Source organism: Arctopsyche grandis, chromosome 9, assembly GCF_051622035.1.
Source record: "Arctopsyche grandis isolate Sample6627 chromosome 9, ASM5162203v2, whole genome shotgun sequence".
In the NCBI taxonomy this organism is placed as follows: domain Eukaryota; kingdom Metazoa; phylum Arthropoda; class Insecta; order Trichoptera; family Hydropsychidae; genus Arctopsyche; species Arctopsyche grandis.
The window spans coordinates 25,725,195-25,745,020 of record NC_135363.1 but is presented as its reverse complement, the minus strand read 5'-3'; the positions used below and the strand labels follow the sequence as shown (position 1 = coordinate 25,745,020).

The window sequence follows — 19,826 nt, the reverse complement described above, 5'->3', positions numbered from 1 at the left end:
TTCGGTTCGGTAAAATATAATATACGACATTTTAAATTTGGGTTTAGAAGAGGGGGTCTACCAACATTTGAAAAAAGGTTGTCGATTCGGTGCTTGGAATAAATTCAATATATTTCGTAAACGAACGCGACGCACATTCGAGGGGAACGAAGTATACTCGGCGGCAGATTCGAGGGAGAAATTCGGAGAGAGGAAAAGTCGACGCATTTTCCGAAAGCTTCGGCGCACACGCGTTCGAACGAACGAAAGCGAAAGCTCGACCGAATGCAGTCTGCAGAGTCTCGTGCAACTTCGGGTCGAGCGTCGGGGGCGAATCGGGGGAGGGATGACTCCCGAGGGGTGAGCGGTAGAGGGAGGGGGAGAGGGAGGGGGCAGTGCCGCGGATCTCCGGCAGGTGTCGCCACCGCAGCGGTCGGAAGGCGAACGACGAACGACGAACGGCGAACGGCGATCGGCGCTCGGCGTGGCGACGAGGAGAGCGCATGCGCCGACAGTTGCCGCCACCGCCGCGGCGAGGACGCCCGTCGCCCGTCGCCCGCTGCCCGCTGCCCGCTGCCCGCTGCCCGCTGCCCGCTGCCCTCCGCTAGCTACTCGCTACTCGCCACTCGCCACTCGCCACTCGCCGCTCGCTGTTCTCTATTCGCTACTCGCTATCCGCTATCCGCTGCTGCCGTCACCGACACCGACACCGACACGTCGCGCCCCCGGAGCCGCCGCCCTCCGACCCGCAGGCAAGTGTCCACCGTGGGCGCGCCCCCGCCCCCCGCTCCCACCCCCCCACACGAAATTGCGCGAAAATGCCGGGCGGCCAGGTGGCGGCGCGCCCACACCACGCCATCGCACCGACAACCAACACCGACACCGACACGGACACGGACACGGACACTTCCGTCGCGAAGACGCCGCTTCCGGTTCGAAGCGACCCGCTCGCCCCCTGCCCTACCGCTACGCTTCCCACCCCTCCCCCACCCGCACGCACACGCGCACCCCCGCATCCCCTCACGCACTCGCACTCGCTCCTTCCCTCTCCTCGCCCGACTCCCCTCGCACTAGTCAATAATTGAACCACCTCGACATCATTCATTCATTCATTCATTCGCCTTTACTATACGTATACAACACTCGAATCAAAGCTTCTCTCCCCCCCCCCCCCCCCCGTCCTAACGCTAATTATTATTTCGATACAAACTCAAACAGTCGCACCAACTTTCGCACGTCCAGTGCAAACGTTCAAAAAATCAACCATGGCAAACTAGCGCGATATAAAATGGTGGATTACCCCTTTTGAAATGTACGCATCGATGATTTCATCTTAAACTTTGCATTGCAGCATGACGCCTCGTCTGTGAGTCCGGAGCCTCTTCCACGTCTGATGATCGCCGTACGACATAGGTAACTGCCAGTTTTATCCCCGCTGGTAGTGATAAATGCCGGTAAGATTCTCCCCCCCCCCCGTCGCATTTGTGTTTTAAATGTTATTTTTTTATTATTGTTATATATATTTTTATTTAACGTTTCTGAAGATATGCCCGGGGGATTCAAGAGGTCGGCTTCCGTAGACGTGGAGCGGGCGAATTGCAATACGATCAAGAAGGCCACCACCGCCGGCTGCAGATCGGTGCACGAGTCGCCCGACTATTACAGAAAGTCGCACACCGATGTCAGAACTCAAATAGATGAGAGTCCGACCCACGCCGTCGGGTATCATCTCGTCGACCACGAATACGGGGTCACTCCGAAGCATCAGATCATCCGTGATGATCCTTTGGTGCCACCCAAGACGTCCGAAGTGAGTGATCTTTCTATCTGACATGGTTCCGTATTGTGATGCACCCCGTTGTATATATGTCGTATTCGCATTGTGCATCTCTATGATTTTTTGTTTTATTTTCGATCCCGTATAGGCGACTGTAAATGTGGCAATAACTTAACCTCAATTGATAAACTCTCTGAACGTCCTTTGAAGCTTTTCAATCTTAGATAGCAAGTCCTATCCGGAAGCGTTCTGATGCCTATCGTATGATACATCTCATGTCGAAGATCTGCAAACTGTATGAAGAAAATGTTACATAAAATGAACATGTGTTTGTCGAAATGTGCTGTTAGGTTATTTACAGTTTTCCAACACCAGTCGGAGGATGTGTTGACTTTTCACAGATCAACTACTTTCTTTTTTATATTCTTTGAGGTTTTCCACTCGTCGACTATTCCTAGATTCTTTCCGATCTCACAAATTATACTGCCGATTGAAAAGTTGACACTTCACAACTTAATTTCATGTAAAAATACTTTTCAACGTTTTCTTATTCTTATTGAATTCTTCGAATTGATATCCATTTTTGATCAAGTTCCAATGTATCGATCAGTGTGCCACATGTGCAATGTAAAATTCCTTATACAAGGCAGGTTTAAGGTAACAACTGTTGCTTCAGTGATAACTGCTATTTGTATTACATTTCTGGAATCGAGTTCTTTGCGGTTTTCAGAACATCGCATTCTTTTTACGAGCTTTTATAAGCTTCATTAACTGATTTATAATCAATTGCATATTCATAGCTATACTTTGGATCTGAATCAACGGGGAGATTAACTTGAAAACAAATTCGAAATGTTCCACTCCAACTACACTAAACTGCAATGTCAAAGTTAATTTGTTGGCTCGCATTTATGATGTATAGATGAATTTTTATATTGACTTTGAAATATTAAAATTGTATTTTTGTAAACTAACAATTCGATATAAAAATATCTTATTCATTATCTCAACATACAATCATTTCAGCTGTTTTCCATGGCCAAACAAAAAAACTATCGGCTTATATCAATATTTTTATTTTTATTATACATAAAAATATATTATAAACATTGAGGATATTTTTACTGTAAATATTCAATCTCAGGAGTTGAAACACATCTTCAAACTATCTAAACTTCGATAAACACTGCGACAACATCAGTTTCGACAAAAACAGAAAGAGATAGTATTGACGCTGTAAAATTTGTTGCTCTATGCATATAAATATCATCATCATCTACAGCCGCTCACCATCCCCTGCTGGATGAAGGCCTCTCCAACACGCTTCCACTCGTCTCTGTTTTACGTAACTCTCAGATATACATACATATTTTGTGGACAATTCATTTAAAACCTTAAAGTGTTAACACCTGTTGCTTAATTATCTCTTCTTCTTTAATATATAATTTCGTTACTATGTAAGGTTTGAGTGGGAACATCGAAAGTTCAAATCAAAGTTTCTATGGCATCGATATCGTTGAATATTTTTTTTCTTTTTCGATTCAAATAAATTTAATAAAAAACAATTAAATGTTTACCATTAGCCATTTTAAGCGGTTTATATTGCAAATACTAAGCGAAGCCCGGTAAAATCACTAGTAAATTCAAATTTCAAAGTTTCTCACAAATATACATTTTTGCCCTAGTGACTTTAGAATCTTTAGAATACTGCCTATTTTGTATTAAAATTTTATTTTCTATTGCTGCTACTCCTCTTACTAGGTTTGTAAGAGTTCTCACAATTAATGTGTTTTGTTTATTTGAATTCGGCGTTCAGTATAAATATCATTGAGGAATTAACCCTTTCACGGCGGAAGCCTATACAAGGGCTAAAAATAATCAGTAGGAATGCCTATGTCGGCCAATAATTATAAAAAAGGTCACACTTCTAAAAATACATTGCAGATTTGTTATCATAAATGGGTCAGCTAATTTCGAATTACCGCGCTTTATACGCGTCAATGGCGACACGCTTTGTTTTAGGGTGTACCAGGGGTACAATTACCGGACAACAACGTTGCGCAACATGTGGTTGTGTGTGCGACGTAAATAGGCGTTGTCTCGAACCGAATCAGAACCCATCCTATCGTAACGGTTAAGCGTCCGCTTGTCAACGTGTTAACTTTCGCAGTTCGATCCAATCCAACGATCGCAACATGGGAGAATCCTGGCCGAGATGGCGATTGTTAGTGAAAATAATAGGCCCCCGCACGCAATTCGTTTTAACGGCTTGGGGTAGGCTTTTTTCCTGGCCGGTGACCCCAGCGCGTCCTATCGCCGGCAGGGTTGCCACTCGCTCTCTTCGCCGTTTTATTTTTAATTATCATTCAAGGCGAGAAAACAAATTTGGGTTCTCGATATCGACCGGTTCAAAATCGTAGGTACTCCCACCGTGTTGAATGGGGCTTCCCGACACTCGCTGCGTCCTGTCGTGAGAGCAAGTCAAGTCGCACACGTGTGAGACTTCGCACGTGGCTCTAATCTTTTTCATTCATTTCCTCAAAACAACCAAATCTTAAATTTGGTCAATACGCAATAAACCAGATTAATGAAGCGTGGTCTTACTAGGTTTTTACTTTATCTAAGTACGTAGTAACAGTAGATGACGTTTTGGGATCATGCGAAAATTCGAACTCGTTTATTTATTGATATAATTTTAGCTAATTTAAAAATACATTCTCGATTACTCTAAAATCTTATATATGCAGTGTCTCCTCGCACCTCGCAAGAATGCATCCCCACGGTCTTAGAAGACCTGACGCACTCAGGGAGGGCATTGTACATGAGCACACCCCTTTGAAAGACATCACCGGCTGTGATTGATTGTTAACATAAAACAGATTGGTTCCTTTTTATTACTTACCTCCTTTGCATTTCACATGGTTTTCGTGTAAGGTTTTAATATGTTTCACTTCGTTAATTTCGATATATCGTTCTTGTGATGCGTTGATTTTTCATTCGGATTATCTGCATGTCGTTTCATTTACTTTGGGGGCGGAAGCACAGCTTTTTGACTGCAAAAGTTAAAAATCTGTAAAAATTGCGCATTTTTTTAAACGATCATATCTCATAAACGAGAATAAGGGCGAAATCACACGCGACACATGGGGTTTTTTTAAGATACTTTTAAACATGCTAAATAAATGGGCCGTGCCGTGCACATGTTCATGGAACGCCCAGTACGCCCGCCCTAAAATGGTCCTCTGGAGTGTTTTTAGTAAAATGTATTTATTTATCCTTGCTTGACCGAGATCGATAACAGTGTATCCCATATTTGAAGAAATGTAGGAAACTACTCACAGCGGGGAGCCATGCACACAACGTGCCGTTCTTCCCTGTGTGATTTCGCCCTTATACTCTCTTTAAAAAAAAAAAAGGTTTTTCAGTCTTGTTTTGATCCTTGTAATGCGTTTGTAGCAACATTATTCATGTTTAATAGTACACCTTTTTCTACGTTTTGATAAGGTTTTTGTTGATCAGTGCCGACCGGAAGTCTGTTTTTATCTGATTTTTTTTTTTTACTTTGATTAGCATGTTTCCCGACAGAAGGTAGAACACTACTACTACTACTACTGCATTCTCATTTTCTTCTAATTTAGTATGCGATGTTGATATTGCAACAAAAATGACACAAATGTGCGCTGATCCTTTTTCTAATAGTATGTTTTCAAGTGGCTAAATTTAATAAACAAATCTGTGGGTTAATTTTTTTTAAATAAAATTTTATTTTAATTTCCACTTTTTTAATGCTGGTTTTTGTGTAATGTAGTAGTAGTACACACTATTTTGGAATGCTTAATAATAATACTTTTTACAAGGCTTACTTCGCTAATGGTTCAGGCAATATTCCTACATTCTTCCCGTAGGTTTGAAACTTTGCCATTTTGCGCGGTTTGGTCACCGATAGAATTTTAAAATAAATAAATAATCGTAATAATCGTTTAAAAATGCAAAAATTTTGGAGACGTTGACGTATAGTGGCAAGTAGTCTTATATGTTTGACTTTCCGCCACCCACTCGTTTTGTCAGATTTTAATTGTTTAAACTTAATCTTATTCCTTCATGTTCTGTTTATTGTGTTTAAATTTAATAAAAAATATAGTTTGTATCTATGTAGATTCGGATCAGTAGTAACAGGAAGGACATAAATACATACTAAACAACCCAAATTACTGCTCGTAATTTTTAACAGACGCTAATCTAAACGCCTTGAAAAGTTGAAGTACCGTTAATTCACATCTTGGAAATGTCTCGATTTCCTTCAGAGTATCGTTTATTTTTTTTCGAGATGCTTCAATTCGTCAGTGATTCATCGCATGTTTGCATTTGCATTTATTACGTATTTTTCGAATGTCACAGACGCATTCTCTTCTTACGTAATCTAGATCGGATGCAGACCTAAAGGAGCAAACGGTGAGACGCCCCTACGTTTTGCTACCCCTATTGGGATTCCTACCCCCGTTTTCCGTTATGCGCGTCCGACGCGTTCTTGAACTTGGCGCGTACCCACCACCATTCACCGAATATTTTCCTTTATATTACAATATACATATGTATGCGTGGTATACGCATATATAAATTCGAATGCTTAGTTGGTGGTATCTTTCGAAACGGCTTTTCGTGCACTACGGGCATCGATTGCACATTGCGCTCTGACGATGCATTTACTTAGTCGTGATGATAATGTGTTGGCGTAATTTTTTTCCTCTCTTTCGCTCTTCTCTTAAATCATTACGAGTTTTACGGGTTTTTATTTTGCAAACTTTAAATGGTCTGGTTTCGCATTTCTTCGAGATGAACACGGTGATAGAACACGTTTGCACGCCACTTTAAGACTACTGTTTTTCAATGGCGGAATTCTGACCCGTAGAAATCAGAATATTCGACCAAGAGGCTCTTCGTTCGGACGAATCAAAGAATTATTGCGATAATGCTCGGATATTTCCGGCGAAACCCTCTTATCTGTCGTTTACGAGAAAATTTGCTCTCATTCGTGCGCCTGTCCATTAATTTTAGAATGAGGATTATTATGTACGTATTGTTAATTTATTTTATTTGAGTTGTGAATTATTATTTAAGCTTTGTAAATAGTTTTCATTGATAAAAGTTTTCGCCTGAAATTTATATTCAATTTTGTTTGTAAAAAGAAATGATAACTGATAACTTGACTAGGTTAAAATCCGTTTACAATAATATATATAAAAACAGACGCGATGTATTTGTGACACATGTCTATTGTGGCGGAAGCGTGGACAAGGATGGAAATATCAAAAAAAAATTAGAATACCAGGAGTATATGTTAGGCATAGGGATGTGGCGTGATGCCGATCGTGTCGAGGAGACGCGGGGAAGTAGGGGGTGTGAAGGGTCTGACTTGTGCTCCTGATATTGAGCGCCTGAGTTGAAATGGGTCCACGAAGTTATACACACATTCATTCATCATTTCAACGTGGGCGAGCGTTTAATGAACGCACTCGATTTTTTTTACTATTAATTACACTATATTTATTACATATAACTTCATTTTAATTTGTGTATCAATTCCTTTCTGAAGACATCCACTATTCAGTTGTAATAGCGTTTTAGGTTATCCATATTCGAATACAATTCAACTAGTAAATTATATCTCTACAATTGCAAATACACTTTCAACAATGCGCGGCAGTTGTAATATAACAGTTTAGTTTTGACAGCTCTGATGTTTTTACGAATGCTTTAGAATTCAATAATGCGTTAATATTTGCTAGATATTATGAATAAAGGTAATAAGTACCGTTTTACGATAACTCCCAAGAATTTGTTATAAACAAAAGTGTGACTTTTACTAGTTGAGTGACGTCTTCACGAAAACCTAACCTGGTACCAACTTTTAGTTGAACTGTATTTTCAGTTGTGATACATTTTGACCAGTTGAAATATAATTCGCCATATGAATCAATTTAAGTGGGTTAGACGTAATGTATTACAACTGAAATTCACACTTAAACTATAACGGTAGTTGGTACCAGGTTAGATGGAATATATTCCAACTAGTCTAAATATATTACAACTGGAACTTAATATGTATAAAGACATACCATCCCTGACTCCCTGAAAAAAAAAAAAATCAGAAGTACATATGTATAGTGGTAGCAAACAGATAGATTTGACAAATGCGATAGAATATTTTGAGCTTTGAAAGTAACTAAATTATTTGTGGAGGTTCATTAAATGAACTTTCAGCTTATACAAAACATTCGATAGTATACGCAACAACCCTTGGTATAACTTCTAATGGCTAGTCGCTAGAAAGTTCGATTTCAATGATTAACGAAGATTCGGAAGTACCTAAGGAGGATACATTCGTGTCTATAAGGGGGACACTTTGAATTGGCAACCCTCCCTATTGTGAATTATTTTGAAAGCGCGCTTTGAAAATTTCGGTTAAATTTTTTTTATTTTTTTTTGTCTACTTTTATGTCATCGAAGTTGTTCCGTAATTAGATCGCACATTTAACCGTAAGCTTCGTGTCATCGCCCCCCTTTTTTTGTAAACCGCGAAGACGTTACACGCACCTTTAGATGTGTGTGTGTGTTATTTTTTTTCTTTTCTTTATTATTATTGTAATGTGGAACAACTAACGTCCTTCGTATTGTGTGTGGGGCGGGCAGCTGACACCGCTCGATCCACAGTGTACCCCCTCGTTTAGCTCGCAAGGGGTTCATGTGACGCCACTTCTCAAACCGCGTGGACTCGTCCAAAACCCCGCGACCCTCGCTTGTGAAGCTCCTGCTCGTGGTTCTTCTCTGGGGACAATGATCCCCCTTCCCATACTTGTCGACCGACCCTTAAATTCGCGCTTCAGAGACGACTTTCGCGGAATGTGTATGTGCTCGAGTCGAGCGTTTCTTTTTAATGGTCTCTCTTCTATGCGATATTAAAATTTGTTTGTAAGTTTTTTTTTTTTTTTATTGTTTCGGTGTTGATGGTTTGGTTGTTTTTTAATTCGTAGGCTGTAAAACGACGATTGGAGCTGAACGTAGATGATGGTGTCCACGAGAAAGTTCCGCCTCCTTTAGTGCCCTTTAAGGGTGATTTCAAAACGCCCAAATCGAAGAGATCGAATAAGGGGCAGACTAACAATTGGAGAAATGTGAATTCTATGAAAAGATTTTCAGAGAGAAATAGGTAAGTTCGTGTGATGATTGGTTTCTTTTGTTTGTTTTTGTTTGTTTTTTTTTTTTGTAAATTATTGAAAATTGAATAATTTATTTTTATTTTTAGTCGATACGACACTTCTCTTAGTTTACTTACTAAAAAATTCGTGCATTTATTGAAAACATCTCCTAATGGTGCTATTAATCTTAATACTGCATCTACAAAATTAGACGTACAAAAGAGAAGAATATACGATATTACAAATGTTTTAGAGGGCATTGGTATTTTGGAAAAAAAGTCAAAAAATAATATTCAATGGAAATTCGGTGAGTTTCTTGCGGGTTTCGTGAATGCTTATTGACATTTAAATTCAAAATTATTGTTCGTTATAGATTGGGTATTCGAGTTTTCTTTATTTTCAATGCATATTTCTTTTTAATTTTAGATAATAGCAAAGTTGCTCAAAAGAAATTTCTAGACCGTCAGTTACGATGTTTACAAGCTAAAGAAGATGAACTGGATGATGCGCTCGCGACAGCCGATAGGGATTTTCGACACCTTTCTCAAGATACACGCTTTGCATATATTACATATACAGATCTGAAAGGTTTGACAGAATTTAAAGATCAGACTGTGATACCAATCAAAGCACCTCTAGATACAAAAATAGTTGTAAGTTGTTCGTTACAATGCAACGTAAAACAAATTTCGTGTAAAAGAGTTTTAATTTTATTTTATCGTTGTAGACTCATCCACCTGCGGATAATTGTTATTCGATCCAGTTCACGACAGACTCTGGTGAAATAGAGGTGTTCCTGTGTCCGAAATTGGATTCCCCTCCTTTAACGCCGTTTGTCCTCCCCAAAACTCCCGTTTTAGACGACAAATATCCGTTGAAGCCTATTTACGACGATTTACCTCAAGGGTCGTCTAGTACCAGACCAAATTCGTCGACTCCGTTCGCATCTCCTATTTTGAATCCTGGATTGAGTCCAAAACTTATGAATGCACTTAATAGAAAAATAGTGATGGGTTCAGCGCGAAAAAATCTCACTGATACTCTGTTTAATCAACCTAGTGGAAATACTCTTTCAAGCAATACTGGTAATAATGTTAGTAGTAATAGTAGAAATACCTCCTGGCATGTGCCCCAACAGATGACATCGGCACCAACTTTAAGCATAGAGAAGAAGACTGAAAAAAGCCCACCGTTAGTGACATTAGCTGGTGTTAAAATTGAACCAGATACTGATTCACTGATGTACAGACAGAAAAACATAAGATTCATGAATGCTTTCATTAGTCATAATGATGATTTTGATGGAGAGTGCTTCCAGTTTCAAACAGAGGATCAGAACACTTTAGGTAACTTTTTTATAATTATTACTATTTTTTTTTCTTCATGTGTATTTTGAATTTATGTATGTATGTCGGAAATTGAAAATATTACGTAGTGTATGATAAGCATTGGATTGTTTACATTAAACTGGATATATTGCATCTAATGCTAGCCTACCTAGAACTTTTTCTGTGACCTGTGTTGTTGTTTCACATCACAGTCAGAGTTCTAGCTAGGAGAGCATTAATATCAACGTGATGTTATTTGCTGGCATATTTTTTATTTTCATCAAGATAATTACGATAAGGTAAGACGAATTAAAACTCACTGTGACTCATCTTATGATAATATAATGTACAAAGTGTTTTTTTTATAAATATTCAAATATACTGATATTGATAATGAAATTTGATAAACCCTAACATAAATTCGTGACTGTCTTAATATTTTGGATGTTTCTTAACCCATTAATATAATCGTTGATATAATTCTTGTTCTTTTGCGCATTCTAAACACGCCTTACAACCAGAATGGCTTAAAAAAAACACAAGATTGTTCAGGTTTTTACTAACAAAATAATGGTCTTTGGATAGCTTTCAAAATTGACTACTAAAACACATCCCAATTTTTTTTTTTAATACAACTTATATGTAGTATAATTATAATTAATATATATGACAGTGCTTTCAAAATCATTAACCATGTTAACGTGAAAATAACCCAATTTGTGCTAAATGTGTCTATAAACGAGTCTGTGTTTCTGCAAGTGGTATAATTAAACATTCATCATAAACAAAACTGTGTTGTGTTACATTAATATAAGTGATAATATTTCAATTTGTTTCTACATCTTCATATAACATACTATATTGAGGCTTGTTTGCTTGAGGGCTTTAGGCTTAATATAACCAAAAAAAATGCCTGAAACATTTCCTAGGTGAGTGCTCGAGTTGGATCCTGTGAGCGGCTGCATGGTTCTAAGGGATTTTTCCAAGTGTAGCACCATGGGATTCAGCTCATGTATTCATCTTCATTGCTTCTCTTCATAATTGCCTAATGTCTAATGACCCATCAGAAGTTTTTATTAAGCTTGTCCCATTATTAATACGGTTACTGTGCATGAATTAACTTTTAACATTCCTAATCTTCTTGCACTGTTTAATACATGTGTAAATGTGTGTGTGTTTTTTTTTTTGTGTACAGAATATGTTATTTAAATGCCATATTTGTATGTATATTAGAGCTTCCAACACCGGCTATACCGAAACCAGTGAACCCGCATTTTTCAAACATCACTAAAAACTGATGAAATTCACTCGATTAACCAATTAATTAAAATTAAAAAAAAACGCAGTTTCTGAAAATCATAATCCTTTTCGACCTGGAACAGCTAATTATCAATTACAGATAGCTAATTATCTTCTCGAGTAATTTACAAATATAATTGGCATCGATACTCGAATGTATTTTAGAAGTATATTTTCAGTTGCAAATAACATTTGCACAAAACTAAAAATGATGCGTTGAACACATTATGAATTATAACCCATTTGTTGTGTTTTACTTCTATATGTATGTCGGTGAACATATTAATGAGAGTATAAATGAGAAATAATTGAAATTAAATATTTCTTTGTGATTTTATTCCTTAATCAACCCTATATTTGTATACATAATAAAAAAGTAAAGTAAATATTACTAATAACTATTTATCCGCATCACTGTGTTAAATTTATTTAAATGCCACGATACTGAGATTTTCACGAATTTCGGTTAACCAGTTACTTAATAAAAAAGATTCGGTTACCTCCATTTTCCGGTCAATTGGAAACTCTAATGTATATGTATTGTGTGAGTGTGTCTTTGGATGTATGTATATATTATATATATGTATATTCCTATGTGCATGTGTTTTTATGTATGAATTTTATCTTAAAACTATGTGTTGGGTGAAACTAAACTTACATTTTATGGAAATCCATAAAAATATAACGCTTCAAATCACTTAAATACATTGTTTCCTACAATGTATTCAGTATTTATTTTAACATTTTTTCTATATCAATAAATTATGTTGCCCATCAAATTAAGCGAGTGATAAGGATACTAGCTTTTTCCAGATGAAAGTTTTTTTTTATACAATCGGTTATCTGTGCAGTTAAAGAAATGCACTGCATTTCTTTAAGTGGTTTATCAATATGTAATTGTTTTAAGTAATTTTATTATTTATAATCCACCCAAATGATTATACCATGGTGTGTGTGTTTTAAATTTCAGATTTACCATCAACCGAAGACGCGTTTGAACCATTTGTGCCGCTGGAACCTCCACTAACTGATAATGATTACATGTTTGCCTTGGCCCATGAAGAAAGTCTTATGGACTTGTTCGATATTGATTAAGGTGGATCATTGATTTCCTCTGTTGAATGTAATATTTGTTCTAATTGTTTGTTTTTTTAGTCTTGTTTATTTCAACATTTATAGCAGGCTACTGGTTCTACTGTAAATAATTACATTATGATGTTGGGTTAATGCCATTTTTATATTATTCAAATATGAAAGTTTTAGTTTGATTATATTTCTGAATTTCATTTAAGGAAAGGAGTATTACAAGTGTTCTGTTTATAATTTCAAAGCTGTTTGTTACCTCAGTTGCTAGTCAAAAGGCTTTGCTTCTTCATAATTATAGTATTTTATATGTGTGTTGGATTTGAACGTATACTTATGAAATAACTAAATCGAACCAGTATCTTGTATGTATGTGTTATATTTGTAAATTTATATTTATTTTATTGTTACTTATGTGTTGAGCCATATATGTAAATTTAAGGTATATGTTAATAAAATAAAATATAAAAATTTTGTTACATATCAATAAAAACTATTTTCAAAATTATTTATATTTGATTTCCACAAGTAGTTACACGTTTGTTAAGAATGGGTGTGCAATGTGAATATATTGTAAATATGTATTAGCTCAATATGTCAATTATATTACTAACGATTACATTTGAATATCAGAAAATTTTAATTAAATACATTTTCAAGTTAAACTGAATCTTAATAAAAAATAATTTCTAATATTTCACTCATGACTTAATTTGAGAAATCAAATAACATAATCGTGAAATTATAACAAAAATTTTGGGTTTTTTTTTTGAAGCGCAATAATGTTTTGTATGTGAGAAGAGAATAAGATTAAGTTTAAGTGTAAATTTTATATAAACTTTGTTTTTGAGTCTAAAAAGTTCAAAGCAATACACGATAAGTTTTTGCCATTCAATCTTTAAATTTGTATATTTGTTATGATGTGATATATTTTTTATTTGACTCGTGAAAATAATTTTGAACCAATTGTTTGTCAAAATGGGTATTTTGTTTAAGATTTTTTTGTCTTCGTTCTATTTTATAAATACAATTGTTTGCCGATTTTATTTTTGTTGTTTATCTCTTAATGATTTTAATTTTTTTTGTATATTTTTGTCCCTTTCAAAATTGTATAGTAGGCAATAAATAAAAAAATATGTTTTACTTGATTTTTTTTTAAATTTTGATATTTTTCACCTTCCATTAGGGGTTGTTGACTTATTGTTTGCACTGCACAATTTGTTTAAAACTTTCTGTTAATGTATCAATTTAGTTTTTTATAGTTACACGTTTTAAATAGATCTATGCTTTCTGTTTTAAATACTCACTAAAGACATTCATTTGAAATCTTTTTGTTGTATTCAATTTTTTAAATTGCTTTATAATAGTTCATTTAAATTTTTTCTTAAACATTTCACTAAATTACATTAAATGTTTTGTAACGGTAAAAGTTTATAATCGTTAGCTAACTATGTACCTATGCATATAAATATTAAACATGATGTATGAAAACTTCATTTAGATGTTTTTCTTTGCCAAAAAAATGTAAATATTGAGAAGATTTGCATCGTATGTCCATGCTCAAAATACACATAATCATACATAAAATATTTCTGGTGCAATGGAAAGATAATTGTAAAGGAAAAGTCATTGCTCACTGTCTAAGTCAAAATAATTATATGTATGTGTATGTGTTAAGTAATGTTAGAACATTTTTATAATGAGATTTATGAATTCGAAAAATTGCAAATGTTATATTTTATATTAATACAATTTACAGATATATAGACTTGCCGACCAATTCTGACATTGTGAATTACATATATATATATATATATTATTTTTCTTATAGGGCAATAATCCTTAAATTGTCAGATTAGTTTCAATACAGCAATGGCATGCGGTGGTGTTGATGTTGGGTGTGCTGTGTATTAAAAATTAAAAAACTGATATTTTTTAAAACGAATTTTTATTATTATTTATACATTAATTCGATTCTTCGCCTTTAGAAATGAATTTTTCAATTACGCTTTCGTAAAATCAATTTTTCATCCACAGCACATCCAACATCACCACCCACCATACGCCACTGCAATACAGATATATTATAAAATGTTTAAATTTTATATTGTACAATATTTTTTATATGAATTAAAATTTCTATAACAAAATTGAATGAACATTTCAAAATTTTCTTTATGACTCAACAAAATCAGCGTTGTACCTTTTGCTTAACCATTACAAAATCATTAAAGAAGACGTATTTCTTGTAATTAGTCTAAATTATCATTGGTATTCGTCTTCTTGACAACTGACTCATAGTAAAAGGTGTAACTTGTAAATTGAAATATGTGTTGTATATAATTTGTATATAAATATAATTTGCATTGTAACTTAATTCAGATAATTTGTAAGTAATTATAAATGTAGTGTGTTTTGTTTCATCAATATGTCAATATATTAAACTGAACGAGATTGAGTATTGCAATTGGTCCGTTCCTCGAGAGATTTCACTTGTGACGTGAATGAACCCACATGCCACAAATTGGGAAAGAACAATAATCGATGGTGCTAGCATTTTTAAGTATTTGTGGTCATTAAAAAGAACTTAAATCGATATGTCTACTTGTGATTGGTTTTGTTTTATAAAACTTTCTATGTGAAATTTCCAAAAGCCAGTGATGTGAACAAGGTAATGACCGTAGGTGCCTGTTTCATTAGCTTTAAGTTAATTCGTTTGTAAGCCGTTCATTTGTATGTATTTTATATAGTAGTGGCTTTAAAACTACTACAATTTCAACTTTTTACAGTAAGTTTAAAGTTGAAACCTGAATATATGATTGGATATAAAAGATTTGAAAATCTATTAATTTTTGTATTTTATTAAGGTGGACCTTTTATCACACATTTAAATACATACTCATTGAATGCTTTCCTGAATATGGAAAGGTAATTGAGTTAAAAAATTACTTTACCGAAATTTATTACTATAAAAAAATATTTTTATTTATTGCATAAAAGTGAAAATTTCGTTAATAATATATATAAAAAAATATTAATTATCTTTGATTTTTATTGAAATCATTAATTAAGTAATTAGAAGTGATCGATGCATTTCATGAAGTTTTCAAACGATGAGAACCGACGCGCGCTTGGGGCGGTCAACTTGTTTGTCGTCGCCATGACAACGCGCTAGATTTCAAGATGGCCGTTCGTTGCCAACCCAAACTTGTCGGCGTGTTCATATAAAAGTGAGCATGCGTTATTTGATAATTGCTTTTTCAATAATGCCTACCATGAATCTTTGTGCCGGCTTATTTTAGAAGGTTCAATTTAATCATTTCGTAGAATCAATAATATGTAAGAATGAGAATCATTGAAAACTGATGTATGGTTTAACATAGAAGTAGAATGCATAGAATCGCTTTCAGCCTTCAAAAATGTTGCTACAAAAACTCTGCGCGGCAGTTTGTTTATTGTTTGCTAACCTTCGTCTCTCTCTCTCTTATCTCTCTTCTGACTTTCCGTCTCTTTCTTCGATGGCTCGTTTTTAAACGATACTTTTGTTAACAATGACCATTCTATGCATTCTACTTCTATGATGGGTAAGTATCAATGTATTAAATTAAGTGGAATGCATATTCCTCAACGTTATTCAGCTCAGATTCCGTTTGGGATCGATGGCATTTATTTAATCGTAATATAAAAACGAGTAAGATACTGAATTAAAAATAACAAAGCACGTGTAAAATTTTGAATATAGCGCTTTCACTTTACAAAACAGCGAAATGGTATATTAAAAACGAGCATTTTGAATGCCTCATAAATATATGTCAACAAAATGGACTATACATAGTTTGAGATTCTTTTTTCTCGTTACTAAATATTTAGTTGAAATAATGGCACGCTCAAGATTCAATTTGGGAAGTATATTGGGATAGAAATATTTATAAAAAATAAAAATATATCGAAGAAATTGTTACAAAAAATAGTTTGTAGAAAAATCAAACTTACTTTTTAAATTGTTTCAATCGTAGTTTTATGGCAAAACTTTAAAAAAAAAAGTTCTTCTGCTTTAGTGGCGCACCTTTCATATGCGATACTGAAATTGAGAAGTGCAAGTTGGTGGTAAATTATGATGTCGTATTAGTAAGTAAGCAGGAGCATCACGAGTCACAGGGTTATAATTTAAAAATTTTAAATTTGGTCGACGACTGCAGTTCTAGGGAACAGAATCCGCGAACCGAATGAATCAATACTAACAATCGACATGAAAAACGTAAATTTGAAATCAAAAATATAATAGAAATGTGAGTTTAGATCGTAATTATTGTAACGGCAGACAGCAGCCGGCAAGCAGGGGGGTGTGTAGTTCGGTCCGCGACCATGGCGGTGTTCGGTGGTGTTTGGGCCGGCGCAGGGCGCCGCCTGGCCGCGTCCACCGGTGAGTGCCGCCGCCCCCGTCCCACCCCTCGTCGAAGCCCTTCGCCCCCGCCGCGCCCCCGACCCCCCCATCGGGCCCCCGTCTCGGCGGCTGCGCCCCGCCCGAGTTGCCGCGCGCCCCGAGAGGTTATGCGGCTAATCGATTGTGTCGCGCGTGCGGCCGCCGAAGCCTCCGCCGACTGCCGCCCCTAGCCCTCCCCGCGCCTTCGCCCCCGCCCCGCCCCACCCCGTCCCGCCCCGCCTCGGCCCCCCTCCGCGGGCGAAGTCGCCCGGCAGGACACCGGCAACCTTTGTTAGCCGCGGCAGGCCGACAACCTGAGCCGGAGACCGGTAGAGTGTAGACGGTAGACGGTAGACGGTAAACGGTGGCGACCGCGCCAACTGTCAGCGGCCATTAGAGGGCGCCGCCCCCATGCTCGGACGCCGCCCCCTTCTGAGCCCCCCCGCGCCCTCCCGCCCTCCGCCTCTGCCCAATTCGGACAACTCTTTCGGCCGTTCGGTTGATTGACTGCAGCGTGACATTGTGCTTTGTATCGCTCTCTCATCACGTCGTGACGGTTTTAATTGGATTTTCGATGCTCGTTTTGAGGTTATGTTCGCTTCGTTTGCCCAAAACTTCTCCAACAATCTATTTTTTTCTACTCCAACCTTTTAATGCATTTTTTTCTTTCATTCATTTCTTGCCGGTATCTAATACGAAAATAATTAATTATTGAAAACTCCCTCCGAATAGTTGTGCAAAATGTATCAAAAAAGCGACACTACTCTTAAAAAAAAAATCGTAATTTTTTATAGCATTTTTCATCATCCTTGAAAATCATGCCGAAAAACAAGTAAACCTTCTGACATTTCGAAACAATCGGCCCACCTTGAGCGGTAACCTTAGGCTGTTAATTATTATTCGTGACCCTCGATTGAAGACATCATCCCCCCTTCTCCCCTGATTTTTTAATTTAAATATTAAAAATAGTCATCGAATTACTTAATCCTAAATGTATTATTACTACAATTGTCTAAATAGAAAATTTCAAAATTTATTTATGTACAATTGACTTTTTGATAGTATTAAAAATATTGGTACAACACCAAGAATAGCGACGCCTGGCATTTGCATACACAGAACGTCGAGTATCATTTGGAACTACAAAGTTGTCTTGGTGAATCACAAACGAATGCATTTATATTCCATTGTGGATGCGAGCAAAGCAGAAGCTGAAATGTCAATTCGGCACAAGTCGCGTATTTATTTACAACATACATGCAAGAATTTGTTTTTAGAAACTCATTTCGCACCACCACCAATGTGCTTGGAGTATTTTTAACGGTAATTGGATAGAATTACACAATATATGTACATAATGCCAGGCAACGCTATTCTCGCTGTTTACCAAAATATTTATGTTCACTCTAAAATCGATTAATAAATGTGCTTAAAAATAAATATAAAAAAAACGTGTAGTACAAAATTCAATCGAATGAATGTATCGAAAGAGTAATTTGAAATTTTTTTGATTTCTTTGTTTATAAAGTTTCACAAATTTTTCGTTTGTGTATCGTATACATACACATGTAAGAATGCCATCGATCGATCGTAAAATGACTAATGAAATTCTTCATTTGTTGCAGGACATTAGTGTTAAGTGTACAGAAAATCGAACAAATGTAAATTTTGTATTGTGGTTTATTGTTGAAATTAAGAAAAAAAAAACACAAATAACGAAACAGTGTACAGAAGAGTGATTTATTTCTCGAGTGTAGTAAACAGAGTTCATACAGTTGAATGATACAGCCTGACAACAGCCTGATGAAGTGGTTGGGAAGCGGCGAAGGAGGAGAAGCGGGAGGAGGCGGCCGCGGGACTTCGGCTCCCGGTCGCTCGCAAGACGATGCCACAGTCGGTTACGTCTTTCAGAGGACGCCGCAAGATCCGGAATTCCCACCGTTTGGACCCAAGCACCAACGCTGGACGCTCGGCGACGACACAGCCATAGATGTGAGGATAACTTTAGTTAACATTATTTATTTTCAGTATCAAATTGCGAATTGTGTCGATTTGTGAGTATGCTCATTTTGCTGTTGTTTATTCCCTTATAGCAACGGATTAAAACCTTCTGTAGCTTCTAGAACTCTTACAGTCGGCGATATTTTGAGGAATTTCGGATAGCATTTCTTAAATACAACTTTAATCATCAATTTCAGTGCTTGTTCGATTACAAATATTCTTATTTTCTTGTTGCGTAGAATCTTTTAATGCTTTCTGTAAAACTCAAGAGTTCCAGGGTTAAGAAACGCTGCTTTGTAGGAAGGAATCAACCCCCATGAGTAATTTTTCAATATCTTCCAACTTCAAAAATCTTTATTGTTCAACCGTAATGCAAATGTTTGAGATTTGGTATAAATTATCATCAATTGCAATGATTTTCTGTTCTGTTACCGTTAAATTTTATAGTTTTATTTTTATGTTGTACGGAAAAGATTCATCAAGTTGATGTGAAAGGAATAATTTGTGGGTAGATTTTATTAGGTAAAACTTTGCTATGGAACTGTTTGTAAGCGTTTTTCATGTAGATCCATCTTCAAATGAGATCCAACCCACTGGTGATATTTTGACAACTTTTTGTATTAAGTAAAAACAAATAAAAGACAACTGTAGCGATGGTATAATGTTTCTTATTATTTTTAGTATTGAATTTTATCAGCTAGAATTATAATTTTATTCGGAAAATCCACATGGCTCCGCAG

General features: G+C 36.3%; 2 protein-coding genes across 4 annotated transcripts in view; both read left to right on the top strand.

Annotated features, from left to right (window-relative positions):
- Positions 1 to 402: 402 nt before the first annotated feature.
- LOC143916545 (transcription factor E2F4-like) lies at positions 403 to 15,506 on the top strand. Its single transcript, XM_077437685.1, has 8 exons — positions 403 to 731; positions 1,331 to 1,433; positions 1,524 to 1,789; positions 8,788 to 8,963; positions 9,060 to 9,259; positions 9,379 to 9,605; positions 9,680 to 10,298; positions 12,550 to 15,506. Exons 3-8 carry the CDS (start codon positions 1,526 to 1,528, stop codon positions 12,672 to 12,674), a joined length of 1,611 nt encoding a protein of 536 aa, XP_077293811.1. The 5' UTR covers positions 403 to 731; positions 1,331 to 1,433; positions 1,524 to 1,525; the 3' UTR covers positions 12,675 to 15,506.
- Positions 15,507 to 17,009: 1,503 nt separating this feature from the next.
- Positions 17,010 to 19,826, top strand: part of LOC143916905 (maternal protein pumilio-like) — a 171,640-nt gene continuing 168,823 nt past the window's right edge. For all 3 annotated transcript variants that reach the window (XM_077438188.1, XM_077438187.1, XM_077438186.1), the window contains exons 1-2: positions 17,010 to 17,085; positions 18,711 to 19,077. In XM_077438188.1, coding sequence (XP_077294314.1) covers positions 18,865 to 19,077 — 213 coding nt within the window. In that variant the 5' untranslated portion in view covers positions 17,010 to 17,085; positions 18,711 to 18,864. The remainder of the gene's footprint in view (positions 17,086 to 18,710; positions 19,078 to 19,826) is intronic.

Coding starts and splice junctions, on each gene's coding strand:
- LOC143916545 (XM_077437685.1), top strand. CDS start 1,526: ATGCCCGGGGGATTCAAGAGGTCGGCTTCCGTAGACGTGGAGCGGGCG. Junction 9,260..9,378: donor TAATATTCAATGGAAATTCG/GTGAGTTTCTTG, acceptor TTTTAATTTTAG/ATAATAGCAAAGTTGCTCAA. Junction 9,606..9,679: donor CTCTAGATACAAAAATAGTT/GTAAGTTGTTCG, acceptor TTATCGTTGTAG/ACTCATCCACCTGCGGATAA.